Genomic DNA, 27538 nt, shown 5'->3' on the forward strand with positions numbered 1-27538 from the left:
TACTGGCAGCATTACCAAAGCTTCCTGATATGCATTGAGGCCTGAGCTGCATTGTCACTTCCTGTTTTGTCCCCTGACGTCAAAACCAATTTGTTGGAATGCCCGCTGATTGGGGATAAGAGCGGTGGTGTGGATAGGTCCTCCTAGTGAACTAAAATGTGTTGGTGCCCCCTTTGGCACCTTTACCATGTAAGTGTATATAGGTCACTCCTTTTATTCTCCAATTTTAATAAAAGTTACTACACTATGAGCACTCTTGGGATTTCTGAGATGGGTTATCATGGAGGAGATTTATTAATGGTATATGAAGTGGTTGGGATTTAAAGTCCTGAGAAGAAGCGAGTGGACATCTAACCCGATACATAAAAGATCATTTATGCGCATTGGCTACTCTGTTGGTCCATACCATTCGGTGAGTGTGCATTTTTTCTGGGCATGGTGGTAGAGCACTGGTGAAATGTGAAAGATGACTTGGTTATGGTAAAAGATACATGGTGCCTGAGGATCTTCTATGAATACTTGAATGTAAGCATGGACATTGATTAGCACCATTTACTGTTTATTTTATATGCATGTTGGTATATTTATTTTTCTTCATTACTGCACGGATTTGGAGTTTTGGCAAGCTCCTACATTTATTTTGTTTTAGCATTAGCAGGGTGAAAGTTTATTTTAAAAAAACCACACATGCACGCTCATGAGGTCATTACACCTAAAGAAACAGTCATATATAATTTTTATTTTTAAAAGGAATTTTACTCCTCCCCCAGTAAATCAAGCTTTGATCTGGTATATTTCGTCTGACGCACGCTGGGTCCCATACCTCCATCTTCCTTTCTATGTCACCAGGAGTCATCCGTTTCTTCCATGTTCTTGCAGGCCACCTCCCATTTGACATGCCACCAGTTGATGCTATCACTAGCCACAGTGTGGAACCAACGCTTTCCAGAATATGTAAAGTGAATATTCCAGAAAGAACCAGGAACAGGGTCCACGCCATTCCTACCTAGAGGAGAATGGAGGCAGAGAGCTGGGGCTGGAGCTTGATGGAGGGAGGGGGGAGGGGAAGAATAAAAAAAAAATTATTTTGATTTGGGTGAAGTGGGCACAAAGTACAGTGGTGCAAAGTTTTTTTTCCTTGTTTTTTTGTAGTGTGTTTTAAAAGCAGAACTATGTCCTAGAGAACAAAGTGGTTCTAAAGGCTGGGTGTTTTTTTTTTTTTTTTTAAACTTTATGCATTCCCCACACCCCACTATTTCCCACCCTCCAGCCAAATACCTGAGCCAGTCATGGATCCAGCACTGTGCCTGCCTACAGTCTTCTCTCTGCTCACTTTCTCTTCTCACATGGACATTGGCTGTCAATCAAATGGTGTGAGGAGGGACCAGGGGTGGGGCCAAGCCATGATGTGCATTTCTATGGAGCATGGCCCCCTGTTGTGGACACAGATGGTGCTACGGACTTAACTTTTGTTTTGCCAGAACCTTGCTATACTCATGTGCCCTCCAAACCACTCAAAAGCCCAGAAGAGGAGGTTCAGGGCTGCTCGGTGCAAAATTCCTGCACAGACCAATACGTTTGTAAAGTCTAGATTTTTTTTTTATTAAAATAAATACCTTAAATATATAAATGCATCTTAACTTCGTAAAAAAAAAATATCTAACCATCTCCCATTTTGGGAGATTTCTCTTCACTTCCCATCCCATAGCCAAACAGGAAGTGAGGGGAGATCCCTGCAAATTAAGGGAATTTCTTGGGGATCCTCAGGTCACCAGAACTAGTGTCTCCACTGGAAGATTTCCCCTCCATTACGATTCTGGTGATAACCCAAAATTTGGGCTTTTAACATCAATGATAATGGTAAGTCCTCAATAACTTCTATGGTCAGCCAGCAGAATCACTGGCTGCAAAACCAGACTCCCAGCTAGGATTGCTTTTACAAAAATAAATACATAATAAAAAGGATACCAGAATGATGCCATCCTGGTAAAACCGCAGAAACTCAAGGATGCACAGGGATGTCTTTGGGCGCCAAGTGGTTAAAGCAGAATTTCAGGCTACAACCTAACTAGTCTTAAAAATGCTCCCTCACCACTTCTAATGCGCCTGATGCCTAACCTATGTAAGAAAGGTGTATATACTTGCCTATATTCAAGTTAACCAATGGTTAACAATAGCTTGACCTTCTGACATATATGACCTATGGCATGTATGATACAACCGAGCCATCATTAAGATGAATTGGAGAGTGTTGCACCTATATCTGACAGTGTAAACAAGGCAGGAAAAGGGACCCACCTATGTGGGATTGGCTATCTATACTTTCTAAATAAAAGGCCAACAACAGAAACTGAAGGAGGACTCCAAGGTGACTTAACACCAAGGAAGATCTTTGCCAGAACCTAAAGACGCTTTTAGCCCAATCTCCAGCAACCGTTTTAGAGCAAGCCTGAGGTCTGCGTTGCTTACAGAGATTGTGAAGCTTCTATAATCAAGAGCGAAGTAACTTTTCAGAGTATTACTATTGTATACAGAACATAGTTTCGCTAGGATGGAGGTAGCATTTTGCTTGTTATAGGTATATCTGTCAGTCTTTGTATTTTATTCCTATAATTATATGTACAGAATGTTTGTTTAGTAACAGCACATTAATATACCATGGAGGTCTAAGCTTCCTTGCTTATAACACAAAGTAACCTTACTAGATACCAAAGCAAAATATGGAGCCCAAGATAGAAATGAAAATATGTCAGGGCTTCTAATACACCCCTACTTTATCAAAAACTATAAAATCAAAAAATTTGCTGGACTTAAAAATTGTTATTCTAGCCACTGGAATGAAAGATCAAAACCCTAAACGTGCCTGGTGTTCAGCATTCTTTTTCTGCACGGACTCCCCATTCCTGAACAGAGGCATTTTTTATGTCCTGTGACCGTGAGGCCTAAACAATACGAAGAATAATGACCTTACAATTTATGTAGTTATCACTCACTAATTAGTCACATACTAAACTAGTGAATTATTTGCTTTCTCGTTCTGGTTTTAATTTTTCAACTACTGCAATTCCAGAAATATGCTGTAAGCACATGTGCAGGTAAACGCTGATGCAGAAGGCCACGTACTGCCACGCACTTGTATGGGTGGCTGTACTTGGCATCTGTGACACTAACGGTATTTGAAACTTTAGTGACAAACCGATTATATGGATGTTTTTGCCCAACGAGTTTATCTTTGCTTTTTTCCATTTGAGTGTACACTGTACTTGGGAGCTAACAACCTTGAGGTCTTAAGATAAATGATGGTAAAGCTAGGTAAGATGCAAGAAAAACAAACATGTATAGGTTTGCCTTTATATTAAAAACTGTCCATGTTTACCCACACTTTTCATAGGGAATGCACAACAGATCAGACCTTACATGCTGCGCAGAACCCCTCTAAATGCTTCATAAAGATGAACAGAAGAGCCTGCCTGACGAGTCTCTCATTCATTTCTATAGAATATGTATACACAGCTGTGCAACGGAGCACAACAGTCAGGAAAAATAACGTAAACCTTGCCCAGCATAGCCAAAGCTAGGCAGTTTAGAGGGGAACAACACATCTGAGGTCTGATCTTTTGCAAAATACATAAGTGGAAGGGGGAATTCATAGACAAATTTCTTATTAAAGTAAGTGACATTAACATTTTTTGCAATCAATCAACATCAAAATATAAAGTATACCATAGCTGTGTTTTTTGTTTTTTTGGTTTAAAGCAGTATTAAACCCAAAATCAAACATATTGCAGCTTAACACTTAAGCTGGGTACACACGGGCTGAAAATCATCTGCTCAGCAGGAACCGGCTGACTTTCAGCCCATGTGTACTGCTCTCTGTCCAACAGAAACCAGTCTCACAACAGACAAAGAGAACAATCCCCTGCGCTTGAATGGAAAATCCCTACCCCTAAGCTGCTAACACCTCCCTTCAACCATAAAGTATAAATAATCAATATATAATGGTGTAGCGCTAGATAAATACTAACATAAGTGACCAAAATCAGACTCAAATATAATGAATAAATAATCAAAGTAAAAAATTAGTGCACACACACAATCAATATAAAAGGATAACCCCAACTACGGGGACCAAAGTAAGTGAATGATAAAATTAGTGCATGTGTACACAAAAACACTCTGTGAAAATTATATATATATCGCCACACTAACATTGCTTGTGTTAGTATGGGGATCTGTTAGGTTTTTTTTTATTTTTATTTTTTAAAGTTCAGTTCACTGGGTTGACCCAAAAAAACTCCTTCTGTGCATCTCGTATTAGATGGGATGGCTGCATTCGTTTTCTTTTTCAGGCTTTTTATTTTCACCAGGTGATACAGCCAGGAAGTCTGTTTTTCTACATAAGATGTCCTGCGAATGTAGCAATTTAGAGAGTTGAGACAAACCATGTACCACTGACAGGGTGTTTACAATGATCAGATTATATTTATTAATGTAAAACCTTTGTCCCCTCTTACCCTCCCCCCCCCAAAAAAATGTGGCTGTAACTGCAGTATAAAATGGAGTTTGGATTTGTTAGTGATTCTAAACCTGCTACTTCATCTAACACTTTCCTTCTGCAAACTGACAATACTGCTGTCCAAAGGTGCCCCTGTGCTCATTCCTCCAGAAAGGGAGCACTCTAATGACAATACACATCAGATGAAAACTGAAGGTTAAAAAAAAAAAAAAAAAAAAAAGGCAACCAATGCAGCCACCACCAATCTAATGATTGGTAAGCTGCAATATATTACATTTTGCGGTTTTCAGGCTTTTTTTATCCTGTGCACGTTTCCTATCTTCCACTGATGTGCCTCACTGCTACTAGTGTAGCAATGCGGTTATTTCTGGTCACATGCCCCATTCTGTGTGGTTTCCCACAGCACTGGTAGATGTGCACTCCATCTGGGGGGCAAGGGAATGAACATACACACCCTAGAACAGGAAGAATAAAAAAATGTGCATTGGAGAGAAAAATGAAAGGATGGGAAGTATATTCTGTTATATTTAGACATATTGGATAAGTTTAGTGTCACTTTAATGTACTGCTGTCTTGTAATCATTGAATATTGTTAGCTGTACAAAACTCAGGTTGCATGACTTTGCAGTGTATTAAAGCAGTGTCGTGTAGTGATGCCCAGCCTTTACAAGTAATCATTATGGATAACAGTGAATTGAAGGGTAGAAAAGGAAGGGTATGCCATTCCATAAATATACCTAAAACAAACATTAACATTATTATACTACAGTATATTATAGATTAGCAAAAGCAGGCCATATACAGTTGCAAGAAAAAGTATGTGAACCCCTTGGGATTACGTGGAGTTTTGCATGAATTGGGCATAAAATGTGCTCTGAACGTCATCTAAATCACAACAATAGAAGAACACAGTCTGCTGAACATAATACTACACACACATTAGATGTTGCCATGGTTTAATTGCACATAACATGTAAACATTCACAGTGCAGGGAGGAAAAAGTATGTGAGGCCCTAGCTTAATGACTTCTCCCAGAGCTAATTGGAGCCAGGAGTGAGCCAACCTTGACTCCAATCAGTGTGATGATATTGGATGTGTTGCTGACAGCTGTCCTGCCCTTAAAAAACACACACCTGTTTTGGGTTTACTGGTTTCAAGAAGCACTGTCTGATGTGAACCATGCCTCGCAGAAAAGAGCTCTCAGAAGACCTACGATCAAGAATTGTTGACTTGCATGAAGCTGGAAAGGGTTACAAAAGTATCTCTAAAAGCCTTGATGTTCATGTGTCCACGGTAAGACAGACTGTCTACAAATGCAGAAAGTTTAGCACTGTTGCTACTCTCCCTAGGCGCGGTCATCCTGTAAAAATGACTGCAAGAGCACAGCGCAGAATGCTGCATGAGGTAAAGAAGAATCCCAGAGTGTCAGCTAAAGACCTACAGAAATCTCTGGCACATGCTAACATTTTTGTTGACACATCTACAATAAGGAAAACATTCAACAAGAATGGAGTACATGGGAGGACACCACGGAGGAAGCCATTGCTGTCCAAAAAAAATATTGCAGCACGTTTGAAGTTTGCAAAAGAGCACCTGGATGTTCCACAGCACTACTGGCAAAATATACTGTGGACAGATGAAACCAAGATTGAGTTGTTTGGGAAGAACACACAACACTATGTGTGGAGAAAAAAAGGCACAGCACACCAACATCAAAACCTCATCCCCACTGTAAAACATGGCGGAGGGAGCATCATGGTTTGGGGCTGCTTTGCTGCCTCAGGGCCTGGACGGATTGTTGTCATTGATGGGAAATGAATTCCAGAGTTTATCAAGACATTTTGCAGGAAAACGTACGACCATCTGTCCGCCAACTGAAGCTCCGCAGAGGATGGGTGATGCAACAGGACAATGACCCAAAGCATACAAGTAATTCAACAAAACAATGGCTGCAACAGCACAGAATACGCCTTCTGGAGTGGCCCAGTCAGAGTCCTGACCTCAACCCGATTGAAATGCTGTGGCATGACCTTAAGAGAGCGATTCACACCAGACATCCCACGAATATTGCTACATTGAAACAGTTTTGTGAAGAGGAGTGGTCCAAAATTACTCCAGATCATTGTGCAGGTCTGATCTGCAACTACAGGAAACGTTTGGTTGAGGTTATTGCTGCCAAAGGAGGGTCAACCAGTTATTAAGTCCAAAGGTTCACATACTTTTTCCTCCCTGCACTGTGAATGTTTACATGTTATGTGCAATTAAACCATGGCAACATCTAATGTTTGTGTAGTATTATGTTCAGCAGACTGTGTTCTTCTATTGTTGTGACTTAGATGATGTTCAGAGCACATTTTATGCCTAATTCATGCAAAACTCCACGTAATCCCAAGGGGTTCACATACTTTTTCTTGCAACTGTATATCACATGTACAATTGAATAGTGTTGCAAAACGTTATTGGCGATGGGAGACTTCCTGTGTCAGAAGCAGACTGCTGGTATGTGCATGGATCACTAGAGGTCAGAGGACATTTGAAAGCCGATTTTGGACTTTGAACAGCAACAATTGATCTACCCACTGCCATGTGCTGTCAAACAAACGGAGGATCTGAGGGACTAGTTTCAGATCTGCCTTCAGTCAGGCTTCTGCCCATTCCATTAAAAAAGTTCCTTGACCATACACCCATCAGTGTGAAGGGTGCAGTGGGAGGGAGCACACTAAGGAATATGTATCTAGTATGGAGTGTTTCTGAAAAGGTACATGAATAGGTACACACACAATTTCAGCCTGGAGGTCTGACTGAATTCTATTCTAAAAGGATGGACCTGTCACTGAAGGACCTGAACTGCCTCCGCAAGCAGCAAAGACCCCGACCATGCAGAGGGGGAAAGTGGGGGCCTCATTTAGAAATGCTTAAATAAAAAAATTTACATTTAAGTATTTATATATTTTAAAAAAAGCTAGTGGTGTGGTTAATAGGAGAGAGATACGGAAAACATATCTGGATTTGGAAGCACTGTAAAATGAGACCAATACAGACAGCAAGATAGGTTACATAATATAATTAAGAGAAGGAAAATATGAGTCAGATTAACTTACAGCTCTTTGTGTTTATCTTCAGCCAAAATCTGATCATTTGCCTTCAAGCCATACCTTTAAAACAAAAATAATAGTGTATGATCATTTTTATGCTAATAATAAAAGGTTTCTTAAGAATTAGAGCATTGAGCAGGATACAAAACCCAGGGTATGTCAATCTAATGAAAGGTGACAAAGCAAATGGCATATTATTTAAATACATTTTTCATGAAAATCCTTACATTTTAATCCTTTAATATAAACAAACACCCACATTTTACCATAACCCTCAACATTTCTGTGACCATAAGTATTTTTATTTAGTTGCAGGTCTAACAGGAAGAGTCCCAGAGAAGGTAACCGTTTTTCCCGATCTTTTTATATTGCAACACCCTTTTAAACAGATAGCTTTTTCCATTTGTAAAGTGAAAGTCCAGAATCAGTCCAACTAGGCTAAAACCTACTCCCACCCACTTTCTGAATACCCTGTGAAAGGAAGATACTTCTACTTGCCTATTCTGAGGTCGCTCTAGTTCAGTCACATGATTGCCTCCCAGTGGCTGGCTCCAAGGAAGAGAAGGGAGAGCAGACAATGGAGGACCCATATTATGCCTATGGGGGATGTCACCAAGCTAGCACTGCACCCGTTGTCGGCAATTTCTCCTCTCACCTGAAGCCAGACGCTGGGGAGATCACAGGACCAGAATGCCCTCAGAAAAGGTAGTATAAGTATCTTCATTTTACAATGTAGATAGAATAGGATTTAGAAAAAAATGGGTGGGAGCAGTTTTAGGCTTATTTAGGTCATTGACTTCCACTTTAACAAATACAGTAATTCACCTGCTCAATCAATTCCTCAGCTGCAGGGGGAAATGGGGATATTTTAAAAAAATATTTCCTAGCAAAATAAAAGCACTAAGAGCCCATTCACAAAGTCAAATGACAAATTACACCCCATGTTTTCCAATGACTATCATTCATATATATGCGACTTTCAGTCGCTGCGACTTGAAAGTAGCTCCTGCACCACTTTGGTCCAACTTTAATGTGACTTGAGGGCCATAGACTTCAATGTAAACCTTCCAAAGTTACATGAAAGTCACCCCTGAATGATGTACATGCGACTTGTGCCACTAGAGCAAACTGCAGGGGAAATGCTCCAATTTAGTTTGCTTGTGTGCTCTGTAACGATTGTGCACAATAGAGACATGGAGCTGTACGAGACAGCCATCTTAAGGTCTCAGCATTTTGCTTTCATGAGCAGTGTTCCTAATCACCTCCCCCCACCTTTTGCAGCCAATTAGTCTTGGCAAGATGCCTGTTTCCACAAACCATGAAAAACACTTTTCCTTTTGCCCTATCGTAAAACATAACTCAGTCAAGCAGGCACACGACATGTAAGGCCATTTAAGATCTAGGAATGCAGAGCGTGCCATAAAATGTTTAACAACCTAACAATTCCACATACAATTCATAGAATTCAACCGGAACGGGACAAATTAATATTAAAGTATATATTTGAATGGGGAATATCATATCGAATAAAAGGTCATACATGACTACCCTAGCACATACGAAAGGGGAGAAAGCAGTCTCCTCCTGCCTGGGAGACAAAGGTACGCTGTGTTTAGTATCCCTGGTTTCGGAATACAATTCTGATTAATATTCTGCCATTTCTCTAGAATACCACCTGTACATATTGGAAGTTATTAATATTACCTTAAAACTCTATTTGAGAATTGGTCGTAAACATGATGGCCTCCCAGCACCTATGCAGGTGCATTTCTGCATTGCGTTTTGTTTTTGTTTTGTTTTTTCTTGTTGCTAGGCAGATTTTAAAATGCAAAACGTAAAAAAAAAACACAATACATGCTTTCCTGCAGCGTTCCCATTAAAGTTTATTAGAAACAAAAACGCAACGTTTTGCATTCTAAAAAGTCCCTGACCCTTTCCAAAAAATGCACCGGTTGAAAACATAGATGTGAACCTATCCCATAGGAAATCTTGTTAAATGGACTGTACTGCATTTCTGCAAAATGTGGGAGGTGTGAACCTAGGGTTAAACCAGATTATTAAACAGTTGGTCTCTGGCGACACCCCTTTGAGATCACAGAAAGCAAGCTCTCATTTTACCATCAAGCATTGACAGAGAGTAGTTTGTTAACACAGAGCTCAGCGTTTAGTAGTTTGTAATGCAAAGTTTAGCAGTTTGTAAAACAGAGAGGTCTGCCTTACAAAAACTATTGAACTATGAATGTAGAGTTCAGAATTCAGTTTTTTGTAATAGAGTTCATTAGCTATAAAACTCAGATTTCACAGATTGGTACCAAACACTACATAAATAAAGCTATAGGGAAGAAAAAAAAAAGAAAAAAAAAAAAACAGGAAAAAAAGAAGACATTCACAATCCAAGCAAAAGCGGTTATAAATAAACATTCCAATTAACCACTAGCCCTCCTGAGGATTTACCCCCCTTCCTAACCAGGCCATTTTTTGTGTTACAGCGCTGTTACTTTAACTGACAACTGCGCGGTCAATTGCAACACTGCACTCAAATGAAAATTTAAGTCCTTTTTTTCCCCCTCAAATTGAGCTTTCTTTCAGTGGTATTTGATTGCCTGTGCTTTGTTTTTATTTTTTGCGCTATAAACAAAAAAAAAAGCTGCCAATTTTGAGAAAAAAAAACTATTTGACTTTTTGCTATTAAATATGTCCAATAAAAAAAATTTTAAATCAAATTTAATCATAAATTTAGGCCACGTCTTTGCTAAAACAAAATCCCAAATACATGTAAATTAATTGGTTTACGGCAAAGTTATAGCGTCTACAAATGGCGGTATAGATACTGGAATTTTTTTCTTTAATTTTTTTATACGAGGAATGGCGGTGATCAGCGACTAATAGCTGGACTGCAGCGGGCATTCTGACACTGGGGGGAACTGACTGTCAGCGACATCCCCAGGGACACTAACACAGTGATCAGTGCTAATAACACTAATGACACTGGGCAAGAAGGGGTTAACATTTGGAGCGATCAAAGGGTTAACTGTGTGCTGTTTGACTGTGTGCTAAGTGTGTGCCGTAAGCACCCAGGTTTGAAAAATGCTGCATTAAATGAAAGTTTCTTTCCTCTCAGCCCTAATTGACAGGTAAGAGGGTACATTAGTCTGACAGAATAGTTTATCGTTGTTACCCTTTCAATGGTTCCTATTAATGTTTTTCACCATCACAACAGGTTTACCTACAGAATAGTCTGGTCGGTACATTGGTATTTCTTTTCCTCCTCTCAGTAAAAATGGCGAGACCAACATCCAGAGTTTGGAAACATTTTCACAGTGCAAATTCTACTGAGAACACAGCTGCAATATGCAAATATTTTAATAAATATTTTTTTCAAATGCTACAAGGATAACAAAACATGTCCTGGCATGCTAGTGGTGCCCTAAAGACATTAAAAAATAATTTATGGAATCTAATGATGAGAACCAGAATGAAAGTGCGAGTAGCTTTTCCCTTCAGAGTTTTCGTTCACGAAACACTTCTGCTGCTTCTGGATCATCACACAGTGTTTCTTCACCAGCAGCTTCTTCAAGGAAGTGTTGCAAACCACGGCCTCCCAAAACTACACAATGCCCTCATTTACAGATAAAATGACACCTGAAAATTAGAACATTGACCAAGCTCTTCATAGAGAAGCTTTTAAATTATGAGGGAAAGAGGGGGGGGGGGGTTACCTGTTCTCATGTATAGTTGAATTGTTCTTACCATATACTGTTTGTTATTCCATTTGTAATTTAAAAAAATAAAAAGCAATTTGATGAATAAGCTGTACTTTTATTTCAAGCACAATACTTTCATATATACAGTGTTCAGCATAAAGGAGTACACCCCAAAAGATTTGTCAGAAAACCTTTACTTTACTTTCAGAATCTCAGGAGCAAAGCTAAATTTTAGACAACAAAATCCTATTTAAACAAGAATTCAACTACAGGGGAGTCTAATTATTCATTAAACTGGAGTCCAGCAGACAGTTGATTATAAAAGGGTGTTACTTAAAGAAAGCCCCATCCCATTTCATGCTGTCAAAAATGGCACTACATGGAAGAGAAATGTCACAAGGCCCGAGAAAGAAAATAACTTCTTTACACAAGAAAAGTGAAGGCTACAAGAAGATCAGCAAAGCTTTACTTGTCAGAATACTGTAGCAAAAGTGATACAAAATTTGACAAAGATGGAACTGCAAACATCTCACCAAGATGTCCACGTCGTCCGCGGAAGTTAACACCTCAACCCTTATCTTCTGATAAGGGTTGAAGAAAATCACCATTCAAGTTCAATGCTGTTCGCTAATGAAGTAGAAAGCGATTGTTTCCGTGACACAATACGGTGCACGTGCAGAGGAATGGCATGCATGGATGTCGTCCATGAAAGAAGCCTCTCCTAAAGCCCATGCACAAAAAAGCCCACCTAGAATTTGCCAGGGCCCATGTTGAAACAGAAGATGACTGGTACTCTGGAGTGATTAGACCAAGATAAATGTTTTTGGAACTGATGGTTTCAAAACTATGGCGTCAAAAGGTGAGGAGTACAAAGAAAAATGCATGGTGCCTACAGTGAAACATGGTGGTGGCAGTGTCCTTCTGTGGGGCTGCATGAGTGCTGCTGGTGCCGGGGAGCTGCATTTCATTGATGGTATCATGAATTCACAGATGTACTGCTCTATATTGAAAGAAAAAATGCAACCGTCACCTTGGTCGTCGTGCATTTTTCCAGCATGCCAATGATCCAAAACACACATCCAAGGCCACTGCTGCATTTCTGAAGGAAAAAAAAAAGGTGAAAATGATTGTGGCCAAGTATATCTGCTGATCTGAACCCAATCAAACATCTATGGGGAATTCTGAAGAGTTATGTTGAGCATCACTGTCGATCCAGCCTTTAAAAGAGGTTGTTCTTGAAGAATGGAAAAATATAGATATTGCACTATGTTGCCAACTTGTTCATTCCATGCCTAGAAGACTTGGTGCTGTCCTTACAAATCATGGAGGTCATACAAAATACTAGATCTATTCATTTCTGCATCAACTAATTTGAGTAAAACTGAAGATTTTGTAATTGACGTTATATTAACCTTACTTCCATGTAATGAGCTAAACAATCGTTCTAAAACTCAGTTTTGTCAAAATTTTGGAAACTGTTCTTGTGTTCATTGAGATATTCATTAAAAATCTGACTTTTCAATGGGGTGTGCCCATTTATGCTGAGCACTGTACATTGCATTTCACCTTCCAAGTGTAACAAAATTACTTTCAATTTGTAAAACTACTCCACACTTTTTCCCTTAAAAGTTTCTGAAAATTTAAAAAATTTTTACAAAAAAAAAAAAAAATCCCATGGATTCAAAATTCCTGGAAATTTTACATCTCTAGCACTGACATACAATACAGAAGTACTGATGTATACAAAAGTTCACACAAAAAAAAGAAAAATAATTCACACAAATATTTCCCATATCCTTTAAGGGCCCCCTGACACTAATTGTGGTACAGGAGCACGCAAAGCAGAGTGTGTTTTCCCACATCGGAATGTGCAGCCATCTGCAGATTTGTGCAGGTGCCATTCATTCTAAGTAGCACCCTCAAGCATCTCAAACCAAGATGTGCTCATGGCTACACAAATGCATGGTACCACAGTGCAGTGCGATTTTATTTGTGCCTGCCACACTTTTTGCAGATTATCAAGTGCTCAGCTGTACACTGAAATTAATAGGCTATCAGAAATGCACAACGACATGTGAACGCACCCTTTACGGTGTGAACGTCACCTTTAGAACATGTTACATCTGTATTTAGCGTATAACGTTCCAGCATAACCCCCCACCCACCATATGAAAACAGGCAGGGATTTTGCTCGCCTTCAGCCTCCTCACACCTAAAATTGATGAGGTAATGCGGGGCTGCGCCTGCACAGCCATGTCATTCATTTACAAGGATCTACTGTATCAATTAAAGTATACAGTAAGTCCCATTTCCCACCTTGGCTTGTAGTTTCCAATGGACTATGAGTGTGCTGATCAGAGCACTCATTGTCCATTCACTCTTCCTCCAGCTTTCTAACTGAAAGCTTGTATGGGTAGGTGCTGGAGGGAGTATGCAGGAGCCTAACATTACACCCGTGATCCACTGATCGGAGGTGCAATGCTGTGCAAGCTCTGTAAGAAAAAATAAATTGCACATCTTTTTTCCTGCAAAAATATCTGCGATTTTCTTTAAAGAGTAACTCCACTTTTGTTGAGAAGAAAAAAATTCCCCTCTGGTTGATCTATATACATTAACAATATACTGTTAGGTGAAACTGTAAAAACAGTGCCACTTAGGGAACCATGTGTGTTCGGACTCCATATTTTAATTGACAATGATATCATGATTTTAAAGGTGACGGGTGGAGACTAATTATTTCAATGCGAGTTTTCATGATTTTCAAATTGCGTTCCAATAAAGGTTGATTTTTAGTTAAAATACTTGGGTCACTAGTTGTACCTTTTTTTTTGTTTAAGGGCTCATGTACACTGAAGCTGATAAAGTCACGTTTAGGAGCTGTTCAGCAATTTTTTCAGCAGACCTTGAGCTCTCCCTAATGTTTTCCTATGTGTCCATGTACACTATGTCGTTTACAGGCATTTGAATTTACAGGTCGTTTTTAAGTTTTTAAGAAAACTTGCGTTCAGCAGTTGATTTTATCAGCATTTCAAACGCAAAACGCTTGTAAATGCGGCAAATCACGTTTATAAGCGTTTGAACTTTTTTTTTTTTTTTTTTTTTTTAACTTTTCCAGTTCCCTATGCTGTCCAGATCCTTTTTTCCTCATGAAAAATGCATGCAAAGCGTTTTCAAGGTATTCAATTGGACAAAACACTGACCACAGGATGTTCCTACCAAGCTTGTCACACATTGTAATAACGAATTCACACCTCAGACCTCTCCAAGCCTTGGAAACAAAAGATATGTGAATGGACATTCACACCTCAAATCCCTCTTGAACACCCCCTGCAGGTGGCCTTAATGACTCACTCCACCAGACACCTTCCCACCCTTGGAAACAAAAGAAATGTTAATGAGCAACTCACATCTAAACTAATCTCAACAGATGCTGCTGTCTCTGTTTCTATGCTCTGTATTTCTCTGAAACAGTTAATAATTTACCACTTTTCAGTGCATTCTGAGCATTTGGGAGGTTCTCCTGTGCTTATATTTAAAAAACGCTTCTAAACGCAAACGCGGCTAAACAGACTTTTTTAACCTCCATTTTCCATCATTCAGAAGTGTCCCATGTACATGGAACCTAAGGGTCTTTCCTTTCAATGTATATAGATCAAAAAGAAAATTTAAGGATTTTAACAAACCTTGCTGCAGAGACCTGCCTTTCATTATTCTGAAGAAAGGGCTGTTTGTTATGCAGGCCATACATGAGCTGAATTCTGAAAGAATTTTCTTTAGAAAATCGGAAATTTTGTGCGTTTTGTAATCCAATGGTGCCACCATTGATTTTGAAATTCAATTTGTGGCCAAGAATTTTCTTTTTCCAGGTCACAGTTCATGCTCTATTTTTCAGTTGCATTTCTTAAATGACTCTCCCATCATTGATCAGAAATTCATTCATTTTTCAAAAAATTTCCATCATGCCCCATCACTCAAATTTGATGGTTGCTCAAAAATCGGCTGTTGTTGTGGCCCACTAATGGTATAAAATTCGAATGAAAATTCTTGGAAAATATTTTCAAAAGAAATTTTTTCCGGAATTCGACCCATGTATGGCTGTCTTTTGTCTCTGTCCATATCGAAAGTGAATCTAATGGGAGTGGTTTCACTATCAAATCAGCTGCAGTACCTGCAGGGCTCTAATGATGAAATTGCAGCGTCTGCATCCATTTAGATATGACTTCCTATTGGGAGTATCTCACCAAAAATTACATTTTTGTTGCAGGGGATGCCTGAAATCGGACTTGTATCTTAATGCAGACTTTTGGAAAATCAGCAAGCCAATCACACAAGCAGGAAATTATGTTGCTGAGGGGCGTCCTATGCAAATTCTCTGTATAGAAACCTCCAGGTAGCCATATTGCATTTTACAGAAAATTACAGAGCTGCAGATTGAAAAGGAAAAGGTAATTTTTAACATTCAATCACAATAAGACTTGGGTCAAAATTGGATATGCTATATATTTTTTTTTATTTGCCATTTTATTCCCACGAACGCCGAGTGACCCTTTAAGATGATCTTATCCTTTAAACCGGATCTAGATAAAAGTCTCAAGCTGGGCATAGGTTTTTTTTTTTAAAATAAAGAAGAAGAAAAAAAAAAAAAAAAAGAAGATGCTTTCATCCACACAAGCAAGGCTCCCACTGCGGTCAGAAAAGTAACCAGTTGGCTGCAGCTGCTGATCTACAAAGTTTTTCAGCATGTTAGACTGACTTCTGTTAAAACAGGGCCACCCTCAGTCAGAAATTAGGTTGGTCCCTGCTGAACCAGCCAAATGTTGCTCCATAGGTTGGTCCCTGCTGAACCAGCCAAATGTTGCTCCATCTAAGCCCAGCTTTACAGATCTGTAATCTGCAGTCAAAATATTTGCAAACAGTTTAGCTAAAAGCCTTTCTAATCCAAAAGGAATACCACATATAATGCTGCACAATCAAGCTTTATCCCTCTGCAGACAGATCAAGGATGCTAATTGACATAGTAGAAGACACACCTAAAGTTAATATTCAAAACACAGCTAGACTTAAGCCAAATGTATAATTAAAAAGCAGGACAATGACATTCAACAAATAATCATTAAAGGCTGTATCTTTCAGATGCATGTGTATAATGTGGTAATAAACCCAAAAATGTCATATTTCAGTTAACTAATCATTAAATATGGTGGCTGAATCAGTATACTTTTCTTTGGCTTTTCCCTCTGTTTTCATCTGTTGATATGGGCCAGGAACGCACCTTTCGGTATTAGTGAGACAATACTTTGGAACAATGAGCCAGGGCACAGCAGACCACACCATTTTTCAGCCTGGGAGGAATGGAAGTGTTAAAGGTGCCTGTAAAGCATTGCACTCGTGATTTGTAGACTACAGGTGCAATCTCAGGCTTCTGCAGACTGTCAGTACACTGTCTGCCCATACCTTCTACGGGCAGGCAGTAACTGAATGACAGGGAAGGATCAATAAACTACCTAGAGCTCATAAGCACCCTAGTAGCTCATTGAGAACTACAAGCCGTCAGTTGCAATATGTTATTGACTGGGCTGCTCAGTCAGGAACATGTTACACTGTAACTATGGGTGTAATATGTTACTAAAAGGTGAATGTATCCTCCAAATATTACAAACACAGAATGAGACTTGATGCACTTAGTGATGTGCCTCCATCCCTTAACCCCCCTGGCAGTCTAAATAATCAATATTTTTGAATGTCAAAGTGGTACATTATTTTTTGCACGGAAATTTGTTGTTTTATATTGTAAGCCTGTAATTCTTAGGAACTGACTTAAATCTGTCCAAACAAGAGAGTCTAGTAAACATCCCGGGTATGATCACGTTTGAAACACAAAATCATAAATATAATAAATTATAAAAAAATATTAAATTTAATTTAATAATGTAATCAAACCAAAAACACAGAAATTTGAAACATAGCGCCAAGTTCGCACATCGCTGAGCTCAGTCGCAGAATCGTTTTCAGTGTCTGATGACAAATTTCCCCACGAATCATTATCACTCAATTCTGCAAGTGGTTCTAATTTACTATCGCTGTTCTAAAACTGCTTTTGACCTAAAGGGACGCTTTTTGGATGCCATGGACATTTCTCAGTTTCCAGGCAGAAAGAACGGTAAGAGTTCAGGCAGGGCACAGGACACAAAATTTAAGTGAAATGATTTGATACAGATTACAGTGTATTGTGTGTAAGTCAAATTTTTACTTTTTTGAATATCCTGCCGGTTCCATCCCCCCTACATCCCGACGCTTGCAGAGAACAGAACCCGGCAGACATGGGCGGGGGACACAGCGGGAGGACCTGGTGGGATTGTGGGACAACGTAAGGCTCGAGGGATCGCTTCAGTGTAATCTCGAGCATTGCTCAGGGTTACCGCTTTTGGTACTGAAATTAACCCCAAGCCACCGGGAATACCGCCAGGCAGGTTAATATCCATGCAACCAATTTATTTGTCCTTGGATTGTAAAATGAGGCACAACGCACACGACCAAACAAACTGGTTTCCAACATTACTTTTTAATAAACTCATTGCTTACAAAAGGAGGATGAAATGGTATCAAGCCGATTTGTCATAAATCCCTATTAATACATTTCATACATAATTGGATATATAGTTGACTATATTAAATCCAGCTTGCAATACATAATTACATTAAAATTGCATCCATAAAAATGCGTTTCCTGACTCAGTTCACTTCCACAGGAGTAGATGCATGTATAATATCTGCAGGGCAAAGCATCAAGTATATAAACAACCTACTGGCAGTATTTCCAAAATGGTGATCGCCAAGGGAGTCTCACTAGGGAGCTGTAGAAGTATGACTCCTCCAGAACCCAAGGGGACAAGCCAGAAGGAGATTCAAAGTGGGTGGACTATCGATGGCCCACCCACTTCAGTACTGTGCTGCTTTAACTGGCAATTGCTTGGTCATGCAACGCTATATCTAAATTCAATTTAGATCTTTTTTCACACAAATAGAGCTTTCCTTCTGTGGTATTTAATCACCACTGGGTTTTTTAGATTTGCTATATAAATGGAAAAATACAGAAAAAATTTTTTCCCCCCCAAAAAACAACAAAAACATGCTTTTCTTAGTTTCTGTTATAAAATTTTGCAAACAAACCTTTCTTCATACATTTAGGCCAAGATGTATTCTGCTACATCTTGGCCTAAATCTTGGGTTATTTCTTGGCCTTGGCCTAAAAATAACCCAAATCAGTGTATATTATTTAGACCGTGTAAAAGTTATAGTCTACAAACTATAGTATATAATACACAGTACAATAGTAAAAATAACCCCCAAAAGGACCTCTTTTTGGAAAGCAAACAGTCCAAGGCATTTAGTAAGGGCCATGGAGAGTTTTTGAAGTTGCAATCTATTGTCACAATTATTTGGAGCCTGAAGAAATTAACTATTTTCAGACCAGCTTACGTACACATACATTGCAGACTGGAGGATTACATCAGGCTGATGCTGCTGGAACGCTTGTACAAGCGGTGGGAGGGGTCCCCCACCCCCGCCACTCTGCTCTGCCTCTCCAGGCTGTCCCATCCCACCAGGAGCCCCCAATCATCTCTATGGTCCCTGGTCAAAATCCCTGATCATCTGTTTACCAGCAAAGAAAAGCTTTTGATCAATCCGATCTAAGTTTGATCCAAAGCTTTCAAAAGCACAGGAGAGTCTCAGTTAAGATGACCTGTCACTGCCTATTGCTAACACAGGGTAGGTTTATGTTCCTTGTGATAATAAAAGTGATTAAAAAAAATTGAAATAAAAAAAAAAAAAGTTGAAGTGCCCAGTCTTCAAATGCAAAGGAAAGCACATTCATAGGTCGCACATGCATATCTAAACTGTGTTCACACCACACATGTAAGGTATGGTCACAAACTTTACAGCAAGAGCAATAATTCTAGCACCAGATCCTCCTGTGCACCTCTAAATTGGAAATCTGTAAAGGTTTTTAAAGTGTTGCCTATGGATTTTTAAGTACCATAGTTTGGTACCATTCCACAAGTGTACACAATTTTTAACCATGACGGGTTAGGTATCCATTTACTTGGCGTAACATCTTTTAGTTTGAAAATACGCTGCTCAAACACCATGTGACATAAAAAAATTGCAACACCCAGCATTTTATATATACGGCCTCTGCTATATAATATTTGCATTTAAAAATCAGTATTTTTTGCTAGAAAATTACTTGTAACCCCAAACAAAAAGGCGTCAGAAATTTTCTGGTCTTAACTGGTTGCCACCCACCCACAGCAACTGTACTTCCAGAGGGTGGCATCAGTACATCAGGATCGATCAATTTTCATATAATATATTATATACACACACACATATATATATATATATATACACACACACATATATACACACACACACACACACACACACACACACCATACATACACACCCCATAGTTTGTGGGCTCTAATTTTCCTACAGACTAATTAATAAACACTGATTTAAGTTATTTTCACCAGAGAGGATTTATTGTAAATTCTCTCATTCAAAATTGTATAACAGAAAGAAAGAAAAGCACTTTTCAGCATTGTGTCCTTTTCTTTGCTTATTTAGCAAAAAATAAAAAAATCCAGTGGTGATTAAATACCACCAAAAGAAAGCCCTATTTTGTTAAAAAAAACAACAACAACAAACATATGCTAACAATTGAATATGGGTATAGTGTTGCATGACCGCGCAATTGTCAAAGTGTGACAGTGCTGAAAGCTAGCCTGGCTGGGAAGATGGGTCAAAGTGCCTGGTACTAAAGTGGTTAATATACACTTATTGGGATTTTTTTCTTTTTACCAAAGAGCTGTAACAGAATATACTTTGGCCTAAGTTTATAAAGAAATTAGATTTCTGGATTTGTTTTATTGGATAGGTTTTATAACAAAAATGGGTGAAAATATTTTTTTTCCCAAAACTTTTCAGTCTTTTTTTGTTTTATATCACACAAAAAAGAAAACAAAATTCAGGGGTGATCAAATACCACCAAAAGAAAGCTTTGTTTGTGTGATGAAAAATGATGAAAGTCAATTTGGGTACAGTATTGTATGTCCACACAATTGCCAGTTAAAACAGCGCAGTGCTGATAAGCAAAAAATGCTTTGGTCACGAAGGGGGTAAAACCTTCTGGAGCGAATGTGGTTAAATACATTTTTTACATATACAGTGCAGTACAGTGTTCATCATACTGCTGTGGCTGTAAAAAAAAATATCGCTGTTGTAATAGTTTTAACTGTACTATGTGATGGCTGTGGGCCAATCACAGCATCACAATAGTAAGAAAGTTGTCTTGAATGGAAGCCGTTCATTACAGTCTTGCTTACATGTAATCACCATGATTGGTCACAGCGATGATATGATACCCTGGCCTCTCTCTGAGGCTAGGTACCAGACACAGCGGTCACGGGAACGGGTCGTGGCAGAGTTGGTTTATCTTATATAGACTGTGGTTTTCAGACAAACAGCCCTGACTACGCCCAAACAACTGGGAAACTGAGCTGAGTTTCTAACTCTTAAAAACACATGTGAAAGGCATGACAGCTACCAAGGCAGCTACTTCAAGAGATTACCCAAAGTTCCCTAATGAGCCCAAAGGGTGGTTTCTGCAGGAAAAAAAAAGGAGCACCTTATTGAATGCCTAAGGGAGCATAGGCTGCAGTAATTGGGGCCTGATGTATGAGAGCTAGTCTCTGGGACTAGAGATGGCTCAGGGCAGTTTGTAAATCTACATGTCCTTGGGCAGATTTTTGTTGGTTTGAGAGAAGAAATCGATGAGTAGTGGTTTGAAGTTCTGTTATGTAGCCCTTTGAAACCACCAATTAATCCCATAGGTCTGGCATGTCTGTGACCCAGAGGAGTCACAGACCACACAGTCACCTGCCTTCCCTGCTATTAGGTGCGATGACATCCCTACCCTGTGGAGAGGGCTTTGTGGAAACATGGTAGGCTTTGTGTTCCAAGTCAGCTTTAGCTGACTCAGCTTTCAAAACATAGGATTCTGTGCGCATGGACAGAAATGATAGCCACTCTGGCAATTTGTGTCATGACTTGTTCCAGGACACCAACACAGAAAAGTCAGGAAGAAAGCATTGTTTGTAAGTGTTCCACAATAGTTCAGTCCTGAAAGGCAGGATCCTGTTGATTGTTCAATGTCCTACTCCAATGAGCTGTGGTTTAACAAACTGCAGTAACAGCAGGTTGCAAGACTGAACCAAAAGGGTAAGGAGCTTTTAAAAGCATCTCAGATTTTTGGACTGCAAAATTCTTAAAGGGCACATAGGCACAGGAAGGCGTTTAGGACTGAGACAGTCTACTACCGGAGCTTTTTGAAGTGAATTTTATTTTTTAGGGCTAGTTCACACCATAGAAAAACGCATTCCAGATGCATTTCTGCATTCGCGTTTCTGACACATTCCGGTGCATTTTTTATGTGTTCCAGATGCTTTTTTCCCCTCATTTGGGGTCCACTGTATTTTTTAAGCATTCCAGTTCATTTTGTATTGTATTCATTTTACCATGTTCCAATACAGTTCTGTGCAGGTAGAATTCAGCAAGTTCTTTTTTTTTCTGGAAATGGAACACACTGAAACTGCAAGCACTGGTGTGAACTATGCCATTGACAACCATGTAAGCTACTTTCTGTGTGTTTTGAATGCAGAAAAAAAATGCAATGGAATGCATGTCGTGTGAACCAGCCCCTATACTTGATACAGCTCAACAAGGATTCTCAGATGAGTGAAAAAACTTTTCAGGTGAAACCCAATCACCATAAATTGCCCATTTTATTTGATCAAGAATAGGGAATGTCTTTTTAGACTTTGCAAGTCTTAGTACCCAAAGAGGCCTGGCAAGACTGAGAAGAATCAAGTGTGACCATACTAAGGCTTTTGCACACAGTAGAAGTGAGCATATCTACACTGGCAAGCATATTGTGTGAAGCCATAGTATCAAGTGCATGAGAGGCTGGGGGTAAGATATCTTAGGTGGCCTCTTCTAACACTGCCTCAGAAGAGGTAGACATGGAAAACTTTGATGGACACTCGAAGAGAAGTAGCTCAACGTCTGACTGGAGAAGGTGAAGAAGAAGCCTGGTGCTTTTGGGCTCTGGACAGTGTTGGCTGAATAAAGACCATTCGTTCTCTAAGAAAGTCTAGCACAGCTGCAGGGAAATCTGCCTTTGTCAGATAGGCTGCTTATTGGGTACCTGAGAAAGATCTAGAAACAGCTGCTTTAAAGTAGGGTCCTGCAATGCAAGGTCAGCAATGTCACCCTGAACGGTTTGAGCACTTTGCAGGCCATCGGCAGAGTGCATGTTTGTCTGAGCTTGTGTCACGATTGCCTTGCGCCTTATTTCCAGTATTGCTAACTGTGAGGGTATTCCCCTGTGGGGAATTCAAAGAGTACATTACAGAAATGGGGTAAGTATGTCTGGAGAACTTGGATACACAACAACCCAGGTGTCAACTGTCCTGTAGCAAAGTGCTAGTTGAAAAAGGGCAGGAGAAAGTGCCCGAGTACCTTATAGGGGCTCTGAGAGGAAGATGGGGGCAACCGCACAACCTGTTGGGTGATGTAACACCTGGCCATTCACCTGAGACAAAGCTTTGAATGGTGAAATTTATACTGCCAACCACCAACACAGTTCCCCCTTTCCTGATGGTTTATTCATTTAATAAATATTATCCAGGAGACACTAATAAGTGTATTGCAGGCAGTACAGCTATCAAGTTTCATACTTGCTATAGGGCTACAGTAACTGTCTGATAAGTAGACAAACCAGTCTCACCTTTCCATATTACTGGTCCCTGTATGGGTCTGTCCAGCACACATCACAGTGGGCATACCCTGGAGGGGTCTTCAGGGTCTGGGAAGAATGGACCACGGCCCTGGACCTGTATTGCACTCTGCAGCTAAATACACGTATTGCACTAAGTGCAAAGGTAAGCACCCAAACAGATTACAGTGCTCTAAGCAACATTCTGTTCCCACAGCATGGAATCCAGGTACCATTCAAGGATTTAAAAAGATTGTATTGTTTCGCGTGCATGGCTGCGAAGGCTCACTTAAAAAAAACAAAAAACAAGGTATTCTTACTTGCTCTGTGCAATGATTTTACACAGATCAGAGCTGATCCTCCTCTTCTTGGGTCAGCCCCCAGCGCTCCTGGCCCCTTCCCCCACTGAGTGATCCCACAGCAAGCAGCTTGCTCTTGGGGAACTCGTGCATGCTCGCTCCTGAGCTGCCTCTATGAGATACAGAGCATTGTTCGGCCTCACTCCCCCCCGCTCCCTCCTCAGTGGCTGTGATTGACAGCAGCGAGACCCGAGAGAGCCACTTCTCTCAAACACATTGCTAGATTGCAATCCAGCTCAGGTATGTATTAGGAGGACTGAGAGGGGAGCTGCAATGTGAAAGTTTTTTACCTTCATGCATAGAAGAATTTTCTCGGAGAGGGGTGGTGTTATAGGTGTATGCCAAAAAAGGGCATGACCAAAAGCTTTGCCAGTGTCCTGTACTGTAGACCCATGGATCAAATGTAACTATAGACAGAAGGGAGTGACACCACGCCCCGCCTCAAATTTGTTGCCTGCCATCCCATTTGTTCTTTATTCACTCCCTCCTATCTTTTCCATCTGCTCTCTCACCCCATACCCTCAGTCCCTCTTGCATAATATTCTTAACTCAAAATTGTCCTTCCCCCCCCCCCCCCCCTCTATCTCATAAATGCAATTTGTTAAAAAAAAGAAAAGAATCCCAGCCTACTCCCCAATTTAAAAGCATTGATCGAGATTCAACAGACAGGAAGTAAAAATGACAGCTTTTCTATCACCCCACACACATTCACTAATGTCACCCCTTTCAGTATCAATCATCCTACACCTGTACATATATATTTTTGTCTGCATGTGCCAGTTTGTATATTAGATCTTATGGGAAAATAAAAAATGAACAAAACAGTGATGTGCTTTTAGTGGCAACCTTACTGACTTCAGGAAAAATCTAACATAAAATTGTTTTTCCAGTAACTGCTGATGACTGCCAGTCTGGTCTTTCTTGTTTTGTAGCTAAATATATGGGGGAAGGGGTGTTTATAGTTTACCAATCTAGAATCAACCTTAAATGACAGCCCTAACACTATTCTTTTACCTCTGTAGTGTGCATGGATGTCTAATACACAACAGGGGTTTATCTGCATATGTGCGTCCTGACTGGTGTATGTAGGTGGTTTTTTGTCATTTTTTCTCAATTTTTATTATACACTATAACAATTATTTCATCTTTGTGACAATCATGAAAATGTTAAAAATTAGAAGAAAAAAAAAAAAAGAAAAGAAAGAAAGCTAATTGAGCCATTCATGAGTGTGTGCAGTGGAAAGACAGCTGTGGTTCCTCAAGAAGCCGCAGGCAGTACCTGTATCCACAATGGCGACATTGGTGACCCACAGTGGTAATAACCACCAGCTACAGGAAGACAGGGCTGAATCCCTGGCACTGGTAAATCAGCAACTACAGTATTTGTAGCTGCTGACTTAAAAGAAAAAAAATCTAGCTGTTACTATTCAACCTCCTGTACCCACCAATGAACTGTGGAACTAACCATAATGTTTCAATAGTGAGATGAGAGGCAAGTCAGAGCTTACAGACAATGAAATCAATATTTAGATAAAAGCCTTGTACATATTTGGGTTCCTGGGACACTCCGTAATTAGTACAAACGATGAGGAAATTGGATGAAAAGTAGCATTTTCTGAGTGAACGTCCAATAATCTTATAATTTTGCATGAACTGAAAATCAAATGACCAACACCACGCATGCTTGCAAACAAAATAATACATTACAATACATCAAAGCATGCAAGCATGCAAATAAAAAGAGAAAAAAAAGGGCGATCATTCATTAGATATTCCTACCATGTGTATGAGGCTTAAAGGACAAGTTCACCTTTGGGAACATGGTACACCTGTTTTTAGGGTGGAACATGTAACATGGCCCCATAGCTGCAGATCCCCCCCCCCTCCCAAAATTGGAAACCAGCGCGGCTATGTAGGGCACCACCCCCACATGCCCGCTTCATTGATTCACGGACTTCCGTGAATGAACTGCAAGTCCCATCATCCTTAGTGGCAGTCGGCTTGTAGCTTTCAATGAACTACCATGGTGCTGTGCAGCGCCATAGTAGTTCATTGAAGCTTCCTATCAGAATATCTGCTTGCTCGTACATCCCCTACGGCAAGCAGATATTATGACAGGTCTGCAGGAGACCTGCATGGCATCAGCGATATACTGATCACTGGTGCAATGCTTTCCAGGCTCATGTAGATAAAAATAATAAAATTGACATTTTTTTACCTGCAGAAAATGGGTTTATTATTTTTTTCTTAAAAGTAAACTTATACTTTAAGCAACATGCAAGTACAAGCAGACACATATAGGTTTCAGCTCTCATTGACTACAGGCAGATTAGTAGTGATAAAGTGATTAAGAATTCCCCAATACATAAAGAAACACTCATTCCTAGCCTCATAGCAGTTGTGAAGTCAATGTAAAAAATAAATAAAATAAAAAGGAATTTTTACTTACCTATAAATTGCATATGTTAGAATACAGTACAGGTTGATTACTCCTAGGATAACCCTGTGTTATAGGATGGTACCTTCAGGTGAACACTGGCAGGTTTTTGAGAAAATATCCCCTGGGGGACCCCCCCTTGTAACTCTCCCACTCTGTGCGCCCTCAGTTTTATAGCAAACAATACAAAATGTGGCCTGAGTCCTGTACTGTACTCCAGAATATGGCATTTTTGTTGCCAAATGAGTCAAAAACTCCATTTTTCTATTCAGGGAAAAGCAACAGGTTTGTGTGATCATTATTATTATTATACAGTATTTATAAAGCGCCAATAGTTCGCTCAGCGCTGTACATTACAAAGAGGGACAGAACATGTGACCATGCAAACCTTTAATGGATAACCTTCCCACCAGGTCTCGCCACCCAGTTTGAATGCCAAAACCCCAATAAAAAGCCTTGCACAAGTTCCAAGTAGAAGCTTGCACAGTATAAAAAGCCATTTCCCCACCACGTGATAGCACTAGGATAGGCAAATCTTGCGTTTTCCCCATAACTAGAAAACACTGGCACTCCACAAAGCAGAACTTTAACAATCTTATGTCTCTGAAAGTTCTACATTATTTCAAGAAATCAAAAAAAGGTTTCAAAATAAAATGTTAGTGTCTTTCCAGGACAAAACTGAAAGTTTTCTTGATGCACATTTCCAGTGAGGATCAAGATTTCACAAACAAATTTAAAAAAAAAAAAAAGGGGGGGGGGGGGGGGGATTTGGGAGATGAAGTCAGAATCATAATAGGTTTAACTTATTAGACTGGATCAGGAAAGCCTACTCAATTAGGTAATCAAGCTAAAAACTTTGCTCATTAGAACATTGAAACTGGAAAGACTAAAACTATGACATGTGAAACTGAAACAAACAATTCCCAAACTATACAACTGGTAACATAAGAGTCAAGACCAGAATCTACTAGCATGTAAAGGAAACCAAACACACCAAAGACATGATCATTAGCAAAAGGATGCACACAGACATCAACCAGACAGGAGAGGTAGAAGAGAATGGGGCATGTCAGAGTCCTTTACAATTTTTTTAAAACCATAAAATAACCTATTATACTCCAACTCCATTCTTTGACATACATCTCGTCTGCTTTTTAGCTGACAAGTGTTCCCGAAGGGGTTTTCTGCCCCCTGTTATAAGAGCAGGAAGGATGAATATCTCCAACAGGAATAAGTCATCTTGAACACCTTACAAAGGTTGTAAGCGTTCTGTACTCTACGGAATAGAAAACTGAACAGAAACCTTTATGCTTAAGTTGAAGCTTTAAGGAAATCTGTAAATCTAGAAAATAGATAAACTGTGCTGTTAACAAAAATGTGAAATACTGATCTGGATGAAGTAGGTTTGGAGATCAGACTGTACTCTCGTCGTGGGTTAGTGACAATATATGAACACCCAAAACATTTTAGGGTTATCAGCAATATCAGAATTACATCTTACAAAAAATGTCCATAAAGAAAACCTGTCAAAGGAAGTTTTGACTTGCCTGCAAATTTCATATCTTCCTGTAAAATCCATATCTTGAA

The 27538-nt window shown here is 39.6% G+C and overlaps 1 protein-coding gene across 2 annotated transcripts in view; it reads right to left on the reverse strand.

The window, feature by feature from the left end:
- Positions 1 to 27538, reverse strand: part of ADK (adenosine kinase) — a 308889-nt gene that overhangs the window by 228792 nt on the left and 52559 nt on the right. For both annotated transcript variants that reach the window (XM_089682589.1, XM_089682590.1), the window contains exon 3: positions 7619 to 7672. In XM_089682589.1, coding sequence (XP_089538715.1) covers positions 7619 to 7672 — 54 coding nt within the window. The remainder of the gene's footprint in view (positions 1 to 7618; positions 7673 to 27538) is intronic.

The sequence above is a fragment of the Staurois parvus genome, unplaced genomic scaffold, assembly GCF_062004578.1.
Source record: "Staurois parvus isolate SC_StPar_1 unplaced genomic scaffold, SC_StPar_1.0 ptg000291l, whole genome shotgun sequence".
Lineage (NCBI taxonomy): Eukaryota > Metazoa > Chordata > Amphibia > Anura > Ranidae > Staurois > Staurois parvus.